Here is a 22,264-nt window from a genome sequence, read left to right on the forward strand (position 1 = left end):
TTGGTTTTAAACAATCTAGGCATATACTACAAACTACGACAAAACAAGAACTGCTTACAAAATTCTTGCACCGATTAAATCTCGTATTAAAGACACACCTTAACTCTAAAAACACAATAAAAGCTATTAACACATTTGCCATACCCTTACTTACGGACTCTTTCGGAATAATACAATGGTCAAAAAGTGACATAAAAAAATTGCAGCCAACTATAAACACTCACTTCACTAAATATAGGAAACATCATCCAAAATCTTTAATTCAAAGGCTCACACTACCACGCAAAGAAGGAGGAAGGGGATTAATAGACATACAAAATTTACACAATAAGCAGATACTCTCACTCAGAGCATACTTCCATGATAAATCCGAACACTCACCTCTACATAGACACGCAACAGAAATAAAGAAAAAGCTTACACCATTAAACCTACATGACAAAAACATTCAAGTAAACGAACATATCATAAGTACACAAAAACAAATGTTGGCAAAACGCAATGGAAAGCACAAACAGTAAACATAGTCCCAATAGTCCTATCATCCACAGCTATCGTGCCAAAATCCTTGACAGAAAGTCTGAACAACTTACAAATGCCAACATATATCCTCCATATACTTCAAAAAGCCGTAATCCTTAACACCTGCCGTGTCACCCGAAAGTTTATATCATCATCCACTTTACAACGCTTGTCTGCAGCCCGCGTTTTAGGTTTAAACCCTTCGAAAGAAGAGAAACTTTAAAAGTTTAATAGAAATAATAATAATAATAATCGTAATTTATTTGCATGAAACATAGTTTTACAGATGTTCTGATTTCTTTATAAGAATCTCTCATCTCATACATTTCGCCCACGATAGGCACGCAAAAATATTCATAGATCATACCAATTGTTCATTAAAATAATTATATTAATATATGTATAAAATGATAGGTATATAAAATAAAAATTAGTTTAATATTAACAATAATTAATTAAATGAAATGATTTACTTAAGTTTATACATTTAAGTGCATAGTTACATAATTAATAATAAAATATACATTTACTTTATTTTAAAATAGGTAGACATCCTTAGATTCGCCTTTCGGACGTCGTTGAGCGTGGTTGTGTTTTTTACTGCGATAAGATTGTTCGAATTGATGAATAAACGACATCTGGCTTTGTAAACTGGTTTTGTTATCTCTAATGCGACACATATGGACATTCTTGCTTGGTATATGGACTTTTGTTTCGCGTATTGATTGGTTTTGTTGTTTTGAATTAGGTCTTTATAGACCTTGTTTTTTGTTAAAGTTGGTTGTTTTTTTTTTTGCGTCGTTCGATTTCGATTTTTGTTTGTTGTTTTCGGCAATGGATGTCGACACTGAGGTATCAGCCGCAATGCGGCACTTATTCTGGAGGTTGCCCAGAAGTCCAGCAATTTGATAGGTGGCTTCATCAAGAAGTTGAAGGAATCGGCAGCTTCTCTTCAGAGCATTGTGGATGCTCTGGCTTTAAGAACCGAGGCGGAGGAAACCCGTCGGCTTCGCGCCGACAATAACCGTCTTGTAAGGAATTAGAGGGCCTTAGGTCAGAACTGAAGGCCCATCGCCGCGAGTTTAACGCAGCAGCAAATGGGTCGGCGAGTAATTTAAGTGACTCGCAGGTTGTGGAGGAGCTCAAAGCCTCGATTATTTCGTCAATCGAGGTTATGCTTAACGCTCGGCTAGCAGGGATTGAGGAGCGCCTCCCCCTGCAAACATTCTTCGTCCACCTCTAGCGGCGGATAAAAGGCCTGTTGTGATGCAGAATACAGCACCAACCTACGCACATGCGGTCCACCTGGCCCCTCTGCTGAAACCCGCACCGGCACCTAAGCGGGTGACTCCAGCCGCCACGCAGGCATCGATCGTTGCCCCATCGAGCGCTATGATTGTGCCGAAAAGGATTCCGCCACAAGTGGTCCAGGAGACGTCCTGGTCCACAGTGGTTAAAAAGGGAAAGAAGGGGAAGAAGACTGCTACTCCGGCAGAAGTCACCGCCTCAGCCACACCGACAGTGTCCAAGGTGCTACAGGTGGTCAAACCTAAGCTGGCAGCACCTCGCACGGCTGCAATAATCGTCACATTGAAGCCGGAGGCGCAGGAAAAGGGCGTGACTTACGCCCACATCCTGGAGCGGGCCGAGCAAGGCGTTAAGCTCCAGGATCTAGGGATCTGCGGTGGACTCAAGGTCAGAAGGTCGGCAACGGGAGCCAGGGTCTTGGAACTCCCGAAGGCACAAACAGAGCAGGCGGAGAAGCTAGCCGTGAAGCTCCGCACTGTGCTGGATGGAGTGGCCAACGTTGTGCGGCCTGTGAAGCGGGTGGACCTCAAGATGACGGGTCTCGATGACTCCGTCACAAAAGAGAAGGTGGTGGCCGCAGTAGCACGCGCAGGGGACTGCTCCCTAGAGGAGGTTAGCTGTAGGGATATGCAACGTGGTCCCGGTTATATGGGGATGGTCCGGGTGACGTGCCCCATTACAGCAGCGAAAAGGCTGTCCGAAGCTGGTCGCTTCCTGGTTGGGTGGAGCTCGGCCAAGGTGTGCGTGCTGGAGCAGCGCCCTTTGCGCTGCTTCAAATGCATGGGCCTTGGTCACACTAAGGCGCTCTGCCCATCTAAGGCGGAACGAGGGGGACTTTGTTACCGGTGTGGTGTCGAAGGCCACAAGGCAGATACCTGCACCGGAAAGTTGTGCTGCGCTGTATGCACAGATGCCTTCCCTCCCATAAACATCTTACCCCCCCTACTGCGCTCGCCAACACGACTGCCCAGCGCGGCGAGTATGGGCAAACCCCTCCATTAATGGCAGATGCGCCCAAAAAAAGGCCCCCAGTTACCGGCAAGCCCGCTAGGCCCGACCAAGGTAGCGGTCGCGGTATCGGCAGGGCAGGGGGTGCTAAGAATCACCGGTTCACGGCAGGCTACCGTATAAAACGACTGAACATGGCAACGTATAATGGACGCTCGATGAGGCTGGACCATCACCTCGCCGAATTAGAAGTAGAGTTAAGTCATATAAACTGGCATATACTGGGGTTATCTGAAGTCCGAAGACAGGGGGAGGACACGATAACTCTAGAGTCCGGTAACTTACTCTACTTCCGCGAAGGTGATAACCGCTCCCAGGGTGGTTTCGGTTTTCTAGTCAAAAAGGATCTCATTAGCAGCATTATGGAAATCAGTAGTGTGTCGAACCGGGTAGCGTACCTTGTCCTAAAACTTTCCGACAGGTACTCCCTGAAGGTTGTACAGGTATATGTGCCAACTTCGACATACTCTGATGATGTGTTCGAAGCGATGTACGAGGACATCGCAAAGGCCCTCAACGACACCTCGAAGGCCCACTACAATGTTGTTATGGGAGACTTTAATGCTAAAGTGGGAGTACAAGATAGCGGTGAATCGAAAGTCGGACCTTACGGCTTGGGCTGCAGAAATCACAGGGGGCAAATGCTGGTAAACTTTCTCGAAGCGCAGGGGCTTTTTTTGATGAATTCTTTCTTTCAAAAGAAGCCTCAGAGGAGGTGGACCTGGCGAAGCCCCGATAACGTGACAAGGAACGAGATAGACTTTATCATTTCGAATAAAAGGCACATATTTAGAGATGTTTCAGTGATCAACAGGTTTAATACCGGAAGTGATCACCGCTTGGTTCGAGGCACTCTAAATATCAACTTAAAAGCCGAAAGATCGAGAATGATGAGGTCTACTCTCCGACCTACCATGCTCCAAGCTGCTCAAGGCTCCGAAAAGTTCCAAATGGAACTTCAAAATCAATTCACCGCGCCCCATGCCCATCCCCCCTTTTCCCCGTCCCTCAGTCGCCTCTTACGACACCCACGGGATGAGATTGGGGGAGTACTATTCTAAGCCGGTACTCCACGGCAAATTATTACATTCATAGGGACATAAAATTTTGCCATCCTTTAAATCTTTCATAGCCATTTCTATTCCTTCTACAATGCTTGTTACATCAGGTTCTGTTAAGTATATCATGTTTTGAGGTAAGACCTCAGGTATACCCCCTACTTTTGTCGACACAACTTTTAATCCACATGACGCTGCTTCCACAATTGCCATACAATAAGCCTCAGTTAAAGAAGTGTTTAAAAAAATGTCACCTTTGACTAAAACATCCCTAACTTCCGAATTCCGAATGCTTAAGACTACCTAGCAATGTAACACAATGATGAAAACCTTTTTGCTCTCTTACTTCTTGTAGTAACCACATTTTTGGACCATCACCTCCAACTATAAACCTGATATTAGGATATTTTGGACACAATGCAGCAATGACAGCAGCCATTAGATCCACACCTTTTCTATAAACTAATCTTGAAATTATAACAATGGTTATGACATTTGGGTCTCTTTGGCTTGGGTCTGGTGTAAAGGTATAGGCATCAACTGCATTAGGTATAACGGAAACTTTATGAGCTCTAACTTTCGCCCTTAAGACTGTATTTTCGATCGAGAACCGACAAGGAAATTAATTCACTTATATTAAAAGCATCCCTAGTTAACCATACTTTGGGGATAAAGTTTTTGTAAACACTGATATTTCTAACTTAATAAAAAATAAAGTTACCCAAAATTATCCATTTACTAATGTTGAATGAATCATCAAATTCATTAATTATTCATTCATTCAATACATTCTTGGATTTTTAAATATTCATAATTTTTTTTTTTATCTATTAACCATTTTTTAAGTTTAGACCTGAGTAACTTTAATGGTAACTCTTTTAAGCTTTTTGGTATATTATTAAATATATTGATGCACATTATGTAGGAATTTTTTTGAAAGAGCACAGTGGCAACGTAGTATCAATAACCTAGTAGGATCTCTTAATCCAAGCTTGCTTCTTTCACCTGCTTTTTCGAATAAATGTGGATATTTTTTTACTAACATGACTACATCCATTATATACAATCCGGCTAGTGTTAAGATTTTGTTAACTTTAAAAATCGGTCTACATTAATCTAAAGGTTGAATTCCAAAAATTGCCTGTACACACTTTTTATGACAGATAAAAACATTATTAAAATTAGTAAAATTGTCCCATAAAATTAAGCCATAATTTAATAAAGAAACAGCATATCCATAATATGCAGTGAGAGCAGCATTTTTGCCAACAGTACGTTGTAGTTTGCGAAGAGCATATACAAACTTATTTATTCTAGAAGTAAGATTACTTATATGCAGTTTCCAATCACAATGATGATCCAATTTTACACCAAGGAATTTTACATCATTGTTTTCCACAATAACCAATTTTTAGTTTTATTTTTTTGTTTTAAAATTTGAAAATTGGACAAATCGCGTTTTTTATATGTTGGCGCATAAATCATTTGATTCTACCCAAGACAACACTGATTCGACTATATTATATATATATTCACTATTCTAGTCATAGTCTACAGATTAAGAGTTTTTGAGTTTACCTATTATATTCACTAATTCCACATTTGATGTTGGATACAAGAATATGCTAGCACTAACGTCGTTTATTGCAAAAGAATGCTTTGGTTTATTATTTGCTAAATTTCTATTTTTTGTGATATCTATAAAGTGCTCATTAAATATTTTTTGCGATTTCCAATGCGTCATCAATTTTCTTGTTATTAAAGATAATGTCGGTAAATTCATACAAATATTTTTACAATATTTTTTATTTTTTGTTATGTCCCATGTCGCTTTACTTTTGTTATTTGCAGTTTGTATATATTTATTATTATCTTTAGTTTTTGAACAATTGATGCATGATTTTAGTATTTTAGAATAACTATCATATGTCTTTTTTAGACCTGCTGATTTTTATTTATAGGATAAGAATCTTAACTTTCCTTTATATATTCAAGAATTCCTAATATCCTTTGTTATCCATTTTAATTTTGCAACGTTAGAATTAATTTTTAATTTTTTGTAAGGGAAAGCAGAGAAAGTAAAACATGCTAAATATTTCATGGAAATTATTAAAAGCTAAGTTCAAATTATCATCTGCTTCAAAAACTTCCGACCAAGCCATACTTTGTAATGAATTTTTGAATATTTTCTTTACAATAATTGTTGCGTCTAAATATGTACCAGGAATTATTTTTTTGAATTGGATTGTTTAAAGATATTTGTATTATTTGGCATGTATCATGATCTGAAAGATTAGACTGTTTCGAGATTGTTTCAGCTTTGGTAATATTCGTTGCAATATTATCTATGCAAGATTTTTGTCGTGTTGGCTCATTTATGCTTAATCTAAGATTATATTCTAATAGAATGTTTTTAAATTCTTCTGTGATTTTATTGTTTTTTAATACATCAATGTTAAAATCACCTGCCAAAATTATAGATTTTTTATCTTGTTTGGTAAGCCTACTTAAAAATGAGTTAAGTTTATTAAAGAATATATTTATGTTTGAGTTAGGTGTTCTGTATAAGCAAATAATTAGATATTTCAGGAGAGGTATATCTACACCACAGCATTCAAATATTTTTTCTGTTGACATATCACGGCATAGTTGTATTAGTTTGCATTCTAAGTTTTTATTTAATAGTATACAGACTCCCCCACGCTTTTCCAGTTTTCTACAATAAGTTGATGCTATATTATAGTTACGTAGACTAATATTGTGTTCCTCACCTTCTTTAATAAACGTTTCAGTAAAACAAAGTGCATCGACATGAAAATAGCTATTTTATAATTCATTTAAATATAATTCAATCAAATCTAGTTTATTTAATAGCCCGGCTATGTTTTGATGTAAATTACGTTTACGATAGCCGGAGGATTTGAGAAAAACCAAAGTTTCTACTAACATTTTAATTAATTACTAAATATTATATTTAACTTAATCCCAAGATACAATACTGCCCGATGCTGGATGCAGATATTGAATCATACTTAATATACAATATAACTTAATCCTATGAAACAATACTGATCGTTACTGGATCACATATTGAATAATACATATAATTATTCCATTCTAATATATAGTGCTGAACCTAGAACCCTATTTCATTTACTTACTATTTTATCACTTAATACAAATATTTTTCCAACTTCAATTCAAACCAAAAGTTCAGCCCGCGCACAAACTACACATTTGCGACTTTGACGTTAGTTTGACGTTTGTAGGAACACTCACCATAGACTAAAGTGTAGGTTTTTTCTAAGTACATTGTAGAGTGAGCGATCGACTTACTCGTGTCAATTTGGCTACCACTTATCGTTTTCTAAATTCGCTTACGCTGAGGCGCTAACCATTGTAGAAAGAGATTCGATATGAAACGAAAGTAACTTGGCTAGGCACGCTGCACTAAAAATGAAATTCCTATTAACATAAATATTCTTAACCAAGATCATCTTACTAAACTTTTTATTAAACCAAGTAAATTCAAAGATGGAGGAGCTGCTATATTGGAAGATATAAATAAAATCATCATATACTTATAGAAGGTATAAAAGTTATTATTACTATATTTAAAAATAAACTTCGTCTATTAATTCGTTCATAATTAATATTAGATAAACAAAATATACCAGATGAACACAATCCATGACCAATTATTAGAATATAAGAACCTATAAACCCGAGGTTGTTTATAATTGCTCATAGATAAAGTTTTATTAAAGAATTGTGGCAAGTCTGTCGACAAGTCTACTAAGTCATTAGAAGTAGAAGGTTTTAAAGTCATTTTATCATCTCCATCCGTCATAGCTAGCATATAGCATGTCCCAAATATTAATTATTTGCGACAATACAATTAAGACTTCAAATCAAAACTTTACAAAGTTATAAACTTGGCGTTCAAATTACATAAATACTTAACAATAGTATTTAGTACAAAATTATTATATTGTAGAGTCAGTCGAAAAGACCGGCAACAAAGGGGCACCGGGCTATAAAAGAACCCCTCTCGCCATGATGGGCCTCTTTTTGTTCCTGAAGATTGGAACTCTAATTTCACCCACCTAAGCTGTGTCGTAGTGGTATATTTCTCTGTTAATGTTAAACAGTCATTTTCCGTTACTAATTTAATTCCTTTGTTTCTTTATTTAACTTTTAATTTCCGTTATTTTAAAATCCACTTCTGGTTCCTATCCTTGTAATTCTTGACACGTATCGTGTTTTGCACCAGTGTTTGTTTTAATATGTCGAGTAGACCGCGGTGTCTTCGTTCTCGTAGCCGAACTCGCCGAAATTCTTGTGACAAGTCCAGTGATAGTGATAAACCCCGTTCACGAACAAGGTCACGGGCACCGGTGGTGCATAGGTCGCGTAAAAAGCGTTCTAAAACGGAAAAGCTACAACGCTCGTTAGACGTAATTTTTGCAAGATTAGACATGATTGAACAAAATGGCGGACGTACTGGTGTTAGAAATACGGAATCTGTTACAGCTCAACCTTCAGTTTCTGAAAGTGAATTAAATTGTGCTCAATTGAATGATACGAACGTGTGTGTAACTAATGGGAAAAAGAAAAGTTTACTAATTAATTGCTTACTATTGTCCTTATTGACAGTATATCATTTGATTTACTGTCAATGTTTGATTTACTGTCGATATTTATCGATGATAAATCGTTTTGAATTAATCGAACTATTTTTTTTTTATTGATAATTCGTGCTTGCGTATGAGCGTGAGTATTATACATGCATATTTCAAGTTTTGTTCTTATAAATGCAAAATATACTGTCAGCAGAAAAAAAGTTGTTGTTTTAAAAACTACAACATTAACGGTTAGCTACGTTTTATGTTATTTATGTAAGGATGTAATAAGGATTTCCGAACATATTTTTTAAATATGTCGTTATAAATTAATAAGTTATTTTTGAACGTCGTGTTCAAGTTATTTATCATTAATTAAAAATTAAATAGACATATTTAAGTTTTTTTTAAAGAATATGTAGGCGGACGAACATATGGTCCACCTGATGGTTAGTGGTCCCCACCGCCTAAAAACATTGGTATTGTACGAAATATTCACAATCCCTTACGTCACCAATGCGTCACCAATCTTAGGAACTATGTGACATCCCTTGTGTCTGTACACTATCTCACTCATTCGGTATTGTAGGCGGTAGAACATGCCATAAGTGGGTGATACCCACACTGGGTTTTAAACCACTAAGTGATCCACTGAATTCTAATAATAATGAGTTGTTTATATACGTATATATATATATATATGTCGCGGATTCAAATGGATCGCCATTTAATGGCCGCAATTGTCGTCCAATAATTTATTAAATTTTTGGATTTATTAAATCAGTCAGTGCGCACGTCCGGCGCTGGCGCAGTCCTGAGAGCAAGAGACCAAGAGACCAAGGGGGTCGCTCGACAAAATGATTACACGCGCTACTGACATATTCCTTTATATTTTATATTTCCATCAGTCGGCTACATAATAAAATAGGCACCAGTCTTATATTTTTCACACTTGACGTCTGACAACCGACCAACCTACAAGACACATATCATCATCACATACATCACGTTGTGTGGTGTTGCTATTCTAATAAGTGACGTCGTATTCCCGCTTAAATTTATTATATCTGATATATATATATATATTATAATTGGAACCATTATCAATTGTTTACGCGTTTGTAATATTTAGAACACTTTACCTTTACGACGTTTGCGGTTATAACACATTTTATGTTGTAATTTATTTGTAAAATGTTTTACAGAACAAGTTCATTGTTAAGCGTGACTGTGTATCTGATTGTGGGTGGCAGTTATATCGATGGTGAGGTAGATTTAATCTTTTAATTATAAGTATGTATTATTGAGGAGTGATCAATTACGTTTATTATAAAAACAATAAAAAGTAAAAAAAAAAAAACAAATATTTTTTGAAATTTGTCATATTTACTCTTTGATGTAGACGCTCATTAAGAACGGACTTTACGCCAATCCTATCCGTAATACTTTTTTCTTCTTATCGTGTGAAGCTAAACAGATTAGCTAGTATTTTAATATAAGCGTTGCCTTATTCGCCTTTTTTTTAAGAGATCAGTCACCATTTGTGACTATGACGCTGTTAGTTATACAATACACTTATTTCCTTAATTGTAAACATTTGTTGGTTAATTTGTATAATATTTTCGCCTCATTGCTGTTAGAAAATGTCATAAAAGTTATACATTTATCAATAGTTAACGTAGTTTTTAAAGTAAATACGCAATTGAGTTTAATGCCAGTTGGTCCGCTATCTCATTGCCAGTTATTTCAATATGTGATGGTATCTACTGAAAAGACACAGATTTTGTGGTTTTATTTAATTTATCAATTTGATCTAGGATAGTGTAGGCTATTGAAATACCCCGATAACTGGTGGTCATTTAGTCAAATGCTGAAGAGCACTCTTGGAGTCTGTTAAAAATACGAAATTCATTAAATAGCGCAAAATGAGAATACCTTTTTCTGGTAAATTTTTTAACATTGTGTATGATATACCATCACAACCAGGAGCCGTGTCAGTAGCCTTAATAGCTAATAAAATCTCTTGCATAGAGATAGGAATTTTTAAACTGCTGTTGTGAATATCAAAATAGGGCTTGAGTGGCAAAACATAATCGGGGGTTAAGGATTTTAAAACATCGTGAGTCAGTTGTTCATCAATTCCATCGCGAACAAAGAAATTTGGTAACTCCTTTCTTTGTCGCACTTCCGGATTTGGAAAATGGAATTCCTTACCAGCTCACGTCTTCCCCTCCTCTTACAACCCGGGTTCCTTCAAACGAGGCGTGAAGCGGCATCTTGCGGGCCGGCAAGGCGAAAGCGGCTAGTGCAGAACGTTTTTCCCGTCTGTACTGACCGTCGTCGCGTTTGGACTCTACTACCACTTACCATCAGGTGGAGTAGAGTCATTTGCCCTCACGGCGAATATAAAAAATAAAATAAAAAACAATATATGACTTTGTAGTTCTATAGCTTTTAATCCAACGCATACGTTGCCACAATTCAGTTGAGGAAGAAGTTTGATTCAATGACGAACAATATTTATGCCACGAAATAGAATCAGCTTTTCGAATTTTTGTAGTTGAGATATTTTTTTTTTTTTGTAGAACATCGAGATTACTTGCTGGTGGGTTTTTTTCTAAAGTTAGTAAGAGACAGTCGACGTTCTGCAACTAATTTTGATAATTTACTATTCCAATATGGTTTCGGGGTAAAATTACGTGTTGGATTTTGATTTATGTAACTATTTGGAATATACGTATCCGCTGCTTCATTTAAATATGATATAAAAAATACGTAAGCCTGTTGAGGATTTTTTGGTAATCTTAGGTCGGAGAATATGCGATCAAGATATTCCCGATAACATGGCCAGTTCGCTTTTTTAAAATTTCGTTTTTTAAGAGGTTAATATGGGGTTAATAACAGTTGTCATTTTGATAATAAGGTGATCACTTCCTGATGTCTCATTAGTCACTTTCCAATGAAATTTCTCAAACACGTTAGATAATACTATTGATATATCCGGAGAAGACTCTTGTAGAATGCCGTTAACCAGTCTAACACGAGTTGGCGATGAATCGTTTAATGTTGCAAAATTACTATCTAATATAGATTTGTATATTTGAATACCTCGTTGATCAACCCTATTAGACCAATTTTGAACTCCCAGAATTAGTGTGTTTTTATCGACTAAAGAAAATAAATGGTCCCAATCACTCTGACTAGTTCTTACGGAGGAAGGACAGTATACTACAATTATATTATTAATATGTGAACAATTATACATTTTTACAAAAATTATTTCAATGCCTAAATTAGGTCTAGAATTTAAATGTATCATTTGAGCTTTAACAGAACGATGAGTAAGAACTGCAACGCCTTCTCTTGTCTATCCACTCGATAATTGACATATTTATTAATTGTAAGGTTCGTTTCTGAGTCTAGCGACGTTTCACATACAGCAGCAATATGAATTTTCTCTTATGCTAAAAACTGACGGAATGCACCTAGCTGCCCTTTTATACTCTGAGCGATATTTCTAAAGCCTTTTTATACGTACTATTAAATTCAGTCATGATTTCACGTATTTTTCTTTCTTTTCTGAATATAGGGTAATCCCTGCTCAATGGTAGATGAGATCCTAAACAATTAACACATTTAAGATTTATTAACTCACAGTTAGCATGATTAGATCCACACTTAGGGCATATCATATAAGCATATATATATATATATATATATATATATATATATATATATATGTATACCCCCATATATATATATATGGGGGTAAAGATGAATCTTTAATCCTAATCGAACTGCTTCACTCGTTAACCAGTCCGATTCGCCATTTCTCCGCATCAATCGTTTTACAAATAGTAAATCTCTGTCACTAGTAATATTTTCTTTGATATATTCTTCGCTTAACTCAATTTCTACATTCTTTATGAAACCATATAATATTCCTACTTCATATCTATTGTGCATTCTCCATCCTATTTCTATTAAGTTATTACATGACATTAATTTTTTTGCACTGTCTTCTTCAAATTGAATTAAAATTTCATACGGGCTTATATATTTTATTCGAGATATGTTTAATATATTTTCTTTCTTTAGTAGTTTTGCTAATTGAAATTGTTTAGGCATTATGTCTTTCGCATACACACGAATTTCTATTAAATCTTCTTCAAAGACAACTACAAAAAACACGACTGCACTACTAAGAAGTATCGTGCGAACTGTTATTAGCCTATTTTAATATAAGTTAATATAAGGGGGTAATTTGTTTATAGAAATGAGCATCAACGTTTAAATTCTTATTTTGTGAATACTTTTAGTGATGTTCAGATACAAATACTGTGTCGTGTGTGATAGTGTTGGTTTATTATAAATTATCGGTGACAATTCAAATAAAACTTGCGAATAGATTTATTCGGTTCAATTAATTAGTGAATGCACAAATAGAAAACGAATAAAACTGTTATATAACGAAATCCGTTTTTGTTTTTGCTTATAACTACTATATAAAATGTCTTTAATTAATAAATGTCATCAAATGCATTTCAGTTTGACCATAAATGACTGATTATTTTAATTTCTTGAAATCAATTCCTTTAACCGTTGCTAGGACTTTATGCTGGTAGACTGGGATATTGGATCGAATCGATCACGATTAATCTATTGTCAAATAACTCGTTGAGCCAGTGTAATAACAGACACAGTGGTGACATATTGGATCCCGTGATGAGCTTAAATCTTAATACCGAAATGATAATAGTCGAGATGGGTCAGTGGTCATATGATCTTTATACAATGTCCTTATTAGTTAGCTAGCTTCATTATTAAAAATATGCTGCCAATGTTTTGGCCTAGTGGTTAGAACGCGTGAATCTTAACCGATGATCGTGGGATCAAACCCGGGCAAGCACTCCTAACTTCTCATGTGCTTATTTTGTGTTTATAATTCATATTGTGCTTGACGGTGAGGAAAAACATTCAAATTTCACTGAAATTCTGCTACATACGTATTCTACCAAACCGCATTTCTTGTGGATATTTTTAATCATTATTCATTAATTACAGCTGACTCAGAAAGGAACGTTTATGGATATTTAAGAAATAAACAAATTCTCGGATTAAAACAAAAGAATTTCAGAAATTATCTCCTTTTGAGGACAATTAATGAAGCGATATATATAGCATTAGAAGAGACGAAGATAGTAGACGCGATTAATCTAGCTAGAACTAGTTTAAAAGAGCAGGAATACGAGCAGAATATAGGAGATTATAGTGACCCACAGACGTGTGAAAGAACTTGCTCAGAAGTATGTTTTTATGGGCCTGGTTATTAGAATGAAAAAGGAAAATATTATACAGCCTAAAAATACATTTTAATTAAATTCTTGAATCGCTGCACTAACAGTTGCCCCGGAGTTAGTCTATATTGTTGTTAACATTATATAAATTGTCATAAAATAAATTATTGAGTAAAACTTTTAAAATAAAATATTTTGAAATACTTTCTTTTGTATTAGATTGTTCTTTTTTTCAAATTTAAGTACCTATTTTATTTATAATCAAAATAATCAATAGTCTCCCTAAATACAGGCTAAATAACCTAAAATGATTAATCATATAATATAAACATAATGTAAATATTTAATGTATAAAATATGTCTATCTAGAGAGTCGGTGCTGGGGAAATTAAACATTAAACCAACTTTCACAGACTATCTATAAATATGAAAAAGTGACTGCATCGTATAGTCGAGTGTCCGTAAATCTTCAGCTAAATAATATGTTCGTTAGAAGTGGTTTAAAAAGTTGCAATAAGCACACACATACTTGTGATTTTATTTTTAAAATTGGAATCATTGTAATTTAATCTTAGAACCGAATGGGAATAGTTTCCTAAATGATTTTCTATTCGAGATTATTATTTCATTTTAATTAAATTAAATTTAACAAGGATCACACGTGTATCACAAATGTACTCGCTTCGGCGGTACATATACTAAAACGTGTATCACAAATCTTCGTAAGGAGAACCGCGGACGTTGTAGAAATGATCACAAACCTGAATAAGAAACATACTGTTATATGTATATTGATAGGTACCTAGTAAATTAGCGGCTGTTTAGTTAAACAATTTATCTCTTTCTATCATTATTCTTTTGATATTCGAATGAAGAAGACAACATTGTTAATATAATTACCAGCTGAGCAACATTTATAAGTAAGACCGTAAATATTCGTATTAAAGTAACGATGTACTACTAGAGCTTTAATAATAAATTTGGTTTTATTGTTTTTTTTTAGAATATATTTCTTGGTAATTTTTTAGTTAAACTAACAACCAAATTCAGTTAAAAAAATATATCTATTACAATTAGTTTTTGTCTAGCGGAGACAGTTAGTTGCCTAGAATTGGTACATATATCATTTTTTTTATAGAATAGGATGGCTGACGAGCATATGAACCACCTGATGGTAAGTGGTCACCATCACCCATAGACATTGTAAGAAATGTTAACCATCGCTTACATCACCAATGCGCCACCAACCTTGCGAACTAAGATGTTATGTCCCTTGTGCCTGTTATTTATATTATATTACACTGGCTCAATCACCCTTGAAACCGGAACACAACAATTCCAAGCACTGCTGTTTTGCGGTAGAATATCTGATGAGTGGGTGGTACCTACCCAGACGAGCTTGTACAAAGCTCTACCACCAGTATATATATTTCTTAATTGTTTCGAATTATCAAGTATTTTACATATGTACTGATGATGTGCCTTTTCAAACAAAATAAACTGTTTTCTTTACCTGAAACTGTTCATTGAACAGCGTTCCATTATGAAATGAATATATGAAATGAAATGCCTGGAATGATTCATTAATCGTATATAAAAAAAATGCACGTGACAGAATTGAAACTTAGAATATATATAATCTCTCACTTTCGACGTCATATCTTTCTTCTCTCTCATGTAACTATGTTCCTAAGAATTTTCACTTCAAAATGATATGACTTTTGCAAGTATTCTATGAGATGAGATGATGAAAAAGTTACTTAATCGAATGAACTATGCTATATGATATTGAAAAAAATGAGGTTGATTTCTTTTTCTATTTATTTCATTCTCTAGTTACCTGACAGCCGCTGTCAACCTTCGCAAGTAAGGTGCGTTGGTGGTGCCTTCTCGAACACGGGATGGAGTGGCGGGTCATGAGGTAGATGCAACATGTGGTAGTCTGAGTATTACCACATCTTGCATCTACCTCATCCTCCATCTTTGGGATGCTGACTAACGACGGCAGTTAACGCTGCAAAAGTACGTATTTTGTAAAATCAATCTGCAAATAGGCAACGAAGTTCCCACTGCATAGATTTGTAATAGTGTTTACAATAGAAATAAATAAAAATCATATGTAATAGCCGTGGACTTGCCATGTAAACGGTACGTAATAGTATCCTTACTTTTTTCTTTTACCCACCTACGACAATGTTAAATTATAACAAACTAGATTAAGAAATTACTAATACCCACTTGTTCCATAATTTTTGTATCTACTTATATTAATAACGTGTATTTCTCATATTAAGTGAATTGTATTCTTTTTTGAGAAATAAATGTCTTAAACCATAATATTAGGTTACATCATCAATGCGCAATCGACCTTGGGTGCTATGATGTTATGTCTTGTGCCTGTAATTATTAATAATAATAATTTTAATTAAAAACCATCATATAGATCAGAAAAAAAATGTGAACGATAATTACTGCTATTGTGTACAATAACACTGGTTACCTCACCCTTTAAGCCGGAACACAACAATATTAAGTATTGATGTTTGGCGGTAGAATATATGGTATATGTTTGTCTGTTAATCCTTAATTCTTATGGGTGTTTTTTATTGCGCCCTGGCGCGTAATCTTTAATACGCTACTGAAATATTGAACCGCTGTGGTTACTAAGCAACATATATTTTCCAATGTAATCATTAATATAATATTTCCAAATAAAATTAAAATTCACGGTATTTTTTTAATAAAAAAGGCAATACTGTATATATATAAATGACAGAAGAGCACGGAGTAAGTTTTCGTTGATGTTTGTACTGTATAATAATAATAATATCCTGGGGCATTATTCACATACGGCCATCTGATCTCAAACTAGCAGAGCTTGTACTATCGAAACCAGACAACTGTTATACTACATATACTACTTTTCTTTTGTAAATACATAATGAAACAGACATGTTCATACACACGAATGTCTGTCCTGGGTGGTAATCGAACTCACAACCTTCGGCATAAACAGCAAGTATCTACCAACCACGCCAACCGGCCCGTCGAATATATAGATTCTAGTATATATAGATATAACTGTATATGATTGTTCCATGACATTTTTTGGCTGTTAAAAATACTAACTTTTAAGAGTTTCTTGCCGGTTCTTCTCGGTGAAAATTACGTTCTGAACCGGTGGTAGTTTTATATTAAAATTGTTTAATGACGATTCAAACGTGCTTCTCGAGCTTCTTGAATAAAGTATATTTTGATTTTGACCTTGACGAAGCAACAAAAAAGAGCCTTAGTTATCTTTAGGTCTTTATATTGTAAGGTTCACTCATTCATACTCACATACTGGTGACTGTGAACTCATTTACGAAGTTCGTTTTCATAGAGACTTAAATGTGATAAAAGTATGAGGAAACTAGTTACGCCCGCGGTTTCACCCGCGTATTACGTAAAGAAATCACTAAAAGCAGACTAATAATATTTTAGTATAGGTATACAACATTTTTAGTTTTATTTTCGAAGGATATTAATATTTATTGGTTATTACCCGGATCTAGAAAGGACAACATAAGATTGGTCTTGAAGAAACAGCATTCCCTTGAATCTATTCCGACATTTATTATTTAAACTTAGATAATTCTGAGGTCAGAATTACCTAAGTTTAAATAATTGTTTCTCTACTAATTGTTTAATATAAAACTACCACCGGTTCAGAACGTAATTTTCAGCGAGAAGAACCGGCAAGAAACTCTTAAAAGTTAGTATTTTTAACAGCCAAAAAATGTCATGGAACAATCATATACAGTTATATCTATATATACTCGAATCTATATATTCGACGGGCCGGTTGGCGTGGTTGGTAGATACTTGCTGTTTATGCCGAAGGTTGTGAGTTCACAGTCTGCTGCTGCCGCTGCATTGAGTTTCTATTTTAAGGAATCTAAGAAGTGTTCTATATGCGTGTTTGTATTTTCATATTGTGCGTATGATTGATATTGTTTCTTTATGAGTTCTACTGCAGCTACTACTTTTCGGTTTCTATTTCCTCTAATAAATTGCGTTAACCTGCCTATATTGACTCGCAATTTCTTTATTTTATTTTCTTATCTTCTTTGCCAGCTAGGTTTTCTAAATGATTTGTTTTGATGGTTGTTTTGTGTTGAGAATGTCATTCTTGCTCCATTACATTTAGCAGCTGTCCATGCGGCACAGTAAATTATTGTCTGTAGAATGATAAAATCAGTATCAGTGTTTACAAATTTTGTCACTATCATCGTATCTATGTATTTCATTATTAATGAAAACTCTTTAGAAGTCCTTTGTTTAGGAATGTATGTATGGTCTGCTAGTTGGTTCAGTATCACGAAATTGTTCTAGAGCATGTACGAATGTGTTCTCTATTTCAGTGTTTACTTCTAAGGTAGTATTAAGCATTGATTGCGTGTTGTTGAGGTGCTCCATATCATGATCGTGGGTGATACTTTCTATGTTTTGTTCATCGATAGGGGTTGATGTAACGGAATCAGTGCATGTAACTGTAGTGTTTTGCATTTTCTTAGCTTGTGAGTTTGTTTTTGAATTAGACTTGAATGCATCGTAGTATGTCATATTACTTTGTTCTGTTGTTTGTAAATGTTCATTATCTGTGTCTTCCGTTAGTGTGTGTGTATAATGTATTTCATCTGCTACTTGTTGTTTAATCAGTGTTAATCTATCTTCTTTAATATATTTATTATTTATTATTGCCCTTCGTTGATCCGCTAATCTTTGCTCTGTAATGTGTGTAAACTCTGGGTATAAGTTTATAAACTCTTCATACAAACGTTTTCTATAAGCGGTCTTATTAGTCTCTAATTGTGTTATTTTGAAATAAATCCTAATAATTGCTTCATTGCATTCATTTGTCCATTTCATACGTTTTCCTGTTAGTGTGTTAAGGGATGTTTTAAGATTTGTAGCGTTTTGTTGTAACTCAGTTTGGATTACTTGCAATTCTGATCTAACTTCATCGTAAATCTGATCAATGGTTTCTTGTGATAATAATTTCTTTTGTATAATATAATATAATAGCTCTACGTCGGTCAGCAATTCTCTGTCTGCTTACTTCCATATGTGGATATTTATCTATAAATTTTATATGTAATGAAGAAAGATACGAATTTGTGTCTGATTCTAAATTTATAAGATATAGGTAGGTACGTAGGATGAACTTATTCATTTCCATACTCCACTTTTTACGTTTTTTTACACCACTGGTGGTGGGACAGGTTCACTGACAAAATTTGTCTCCTGTGCAACATCTGCCAGTTGAGCACCGGTTGGTGATGAATTTGGTGAAGATGCATACAAAATTGGTGATGAAGAGGGTATTAATGGGAATAAAGATTTGGAGGATGAATTAGAAGTCTGCGTGGACTCTTCTTCTAACAATGGCATGTTCGCCTGTATATATTTTTTAGTTTTGGACCTAGTTATCATATTATTTCCACAAGTAGCTAGGGACATAAAAGTCAATCACAGCAGAGCCCTGCATTCACTGTGATAAGGGTAAATTAAATTAGAGGTCCCCTTGTCTCTAAAGTTCGCATACTAACGACTAAGCACCCCATTAGTCATGGAGCCCTCGGCGTACGCTGTTCCACCTTGGCTTGGGTTGTATCTCTCTTGGTCTGTCTTCTCATCTTAGGCCAATCCAACATGAGTAGCTCTATTGGCATAGCCCTAAGAATCATTGAAGCGCACAAGCCCCACCACGTCGGCAACGTAAAGATACGTCGGTGGGGATATTATTATTATATAACATCTCAGTTCCTAAGTTTAGTGACACATTAAAATTGTAAGGATTGATTAATATCTCTTACAGCAGGCAATGTCCATGGGCGTTGGTGATGTCTCACCATCAGCTGATCCATTTACGTGCCTACCATTTTTTGTTTACGTTGTACTATTTGCCTTTACTAAATAAACGTTTCTTGTTTCTCAATTATTCAGGTAACGACAGTTCTCAAAGCGAATATGATGAAGCTCTCTGATGGCCTGTTCCTAGAAACCTCGCGTTGGCTCGCACAGGAGTATCCAGAGATTGAACACAACGACATGATTATCGACAACTGTTGTATGCAACTTGTTGCTAGGTAAGATTATAAAATAATATATAATACATTTAGCATACAGAAGTGAAACTGATTTTATAAAAACCTCGAATTGGTCTTTTTAAATATTGATATAAATAACTCACTAAATTACTTCCAACACATTCAACAAATCACAAGTCGCGCCAATGATGAATTATTTACCACACTCTTTTGTCCCCAAACAAAATGGCGGTTTTAAATTAGCGTGCGTTTTTTAGCGCTGTTGTAGAGATCAACTATTCTTATAACATATATATATACATACATATCAGCAGTGAATCTTAACTGAAGGCTGTGGGCTTAATCCGAGCTCCGCTGGGCTTTATCTCCTGCTCATCTGTGAAGGAAAACCTACATGACTCTGATGATATTCTGTCAAATGTGTCACATCCAATAACATGCATTGGATTAGCATAGTGGCATAAGCTCACACACACAACACAGCACAATAATTTCAACTATCCAGCTTTGAAATAGTTGAGGACACATCGCATCCTCATTGTTTTAAAATGATAATAATATACTTTCAAACCTCATCAGTTCGACGTGATGCTCATGACAAACTTGTATGGTTCGATCGTATCGAACGTCGTGTGTGGCCTGTTCGGTGGCGCCGGCCTGCTCTCCGGCAGGAACTATGGTGACCACTATGCTGTGTTCGAGCCCGGCACCAGAAACACTGGTGAGTGCGATTTAATTCGAACCCTGATGACGTTTGTCATAATATCTTCTCGGCGTTTTGGAATAAGGAAAGTGCGGTTAACAATATTGATAGCTATAGATCCTTATAATATTATAATCTGTCTTTCCGTATAGTTCAGTACTGTGGGTATTGAAAAGATAGGGTCACTTGATGGTAACCACCGCTCATATTGAAGATATTATTGCTGTAAGAAATGTTAACCATTCCATACAACGCCATTGCGCCAACAACCTTGAGATAAGATGTTATGTTTCTTGTGCCTGTTACATAGGCTCACTCACCCTTCAAATTGGAACACAACGATACTAAGTAACGCTGTTTAGCATTAGGTTATCAGATGAATTGGTGGTACTTACCAAGACGGGCTAGACCAATTGCTTTACTGGTGCAGGGCTTTGTGCAAGCTCGTCTGGGTAGGTACCACTCATCAGATATTCTACTACAAAACAGCAGTACTTGTTATTGTTGTGTTCCGGTTTGAAGGGTGAGTGAGCCAGTGTAATTACAGGCACGAGGGGTATAATATCTTAGTTCCCAAGGTTGGTGGCGCATTGGCTATGTAAGCGATGGTTGACATTTCTTACAATGCCATTGTCTAAGGGCGTTTGGTGACCACTTACCATCAGGTGACGCATATGCTCGTCCGCCTTCCTATTCTATAAAAAAAAAATCCTAGCACCAAGAAGAGGTGTAGCCACTAAACCACATTAGAGCAGCATGTGACATTAACTAACTTTATTTTTTTTGTTCTTTTGAATCTTTCCAGGCACAGCGATAGCTGGCAAGAATGTCGCGAACCCAATAGCTATGATTAACGCTTCCATCGATATGCTAGAACACCTCGGTCACCACTTCCATGCTGACCTGATAAGACGAGCTGTTAATAAGACAATCAACGTTGACAAGGTCCTCACCTCGGACGTGGGTGGTACAGCCTCATCGACGGAAGTGGTCAACAACATTATGGGTAATATTGGACGTTGCTAAATATTTAATTGGTAATTATCATGATAATTTATATTACATTTGGATTTTAAGTTTTATAAGGAAATGCCCAACGGATTATAAGGAAATTAACTCTTCGTTCAATGCATAAATCAAATTGGATTATATTCAATAAATTTTATATATAAAAAGTAAATGTTCTAAGATTTCTGAACTGTTATATATAAAAATAATTATATACTAAAAAGAATTTATTATCATGATAATTATTATTATTTAATTGGCTGCTCCTGTTTTCTAAATATCCCGTAGCTAGTATTTAGTATCTATCGCAGAAATCAGCTATTATTGATAAAAATAAATTGAGAAGGAACTAATTGTTACATTTCTTTTTAAAATTTTAATTTATAAATGTAAATTTGATTTCAAAGAATGGATTTATAAAAAACAAACAATATGTCAATTATGATTTTAAAAATGGAACCAATTTAATGTAAAAACAGATGCACAATTAATTTTAATAACAGTTTTCTGATGATTAAGTAATTTATATAAAACCTTATTTGTTTACAAATAAATGGTATTATCTGTAGTAATTATTTGTTGTTGCCAGTACATTGTTGCTATTTTAATTTATCTGTAGGTATATAATATATAAGGTATATTCAGA

At 35.1% G+C, this 22,264-nt stretch overlaps 1 protein-coding gene across 1 annotated transcript; it reads left to right on the forward strand.

The window, feature by feature from the left end:
* Positions 1–1,914: 1,914 nt before the first annotated feature.
* On the forward strand, positions 1,915–21,704 carry LOC126778737 (isocitrate dehydrogenase [NAD] subunit gamma, mitochondrial-like). The gene is made up of 4 exons (XM_050502360.1): positions 1,915–2,568; positions 19,804–19,943; positions 20,474–20,628; positions 21,416–21,704. The coding sequence occupies exons 1-4, from the start codon at positions 1,915–1,917 to the stop codon at positions 21,634–21,636; spliced, it is 1,170 nt and encodes a 389-aa protein (XP_050358317.1). The 3' UTR covers positions 21,637–21,704.
* The last annotated feature ends 560 nt before the right edge of the window (positions 21,705–22,264 follow it).

Source organism: Nymphalis io, chromosome 27 (genome assembly GCF_905147045.1).
Source record: "Nymphalis io chromosome 27, ilAglIoxx1.1, whole genome shotgun sequence".
In the NCBI taxonomy this organism is placed as follows: domain Eukaryota; kingdom Metazoa; phylum Arthropoda; class Insecta; order Lepidoptera; family Nymphalidae; genus Nymphalis; species Nymphalis io.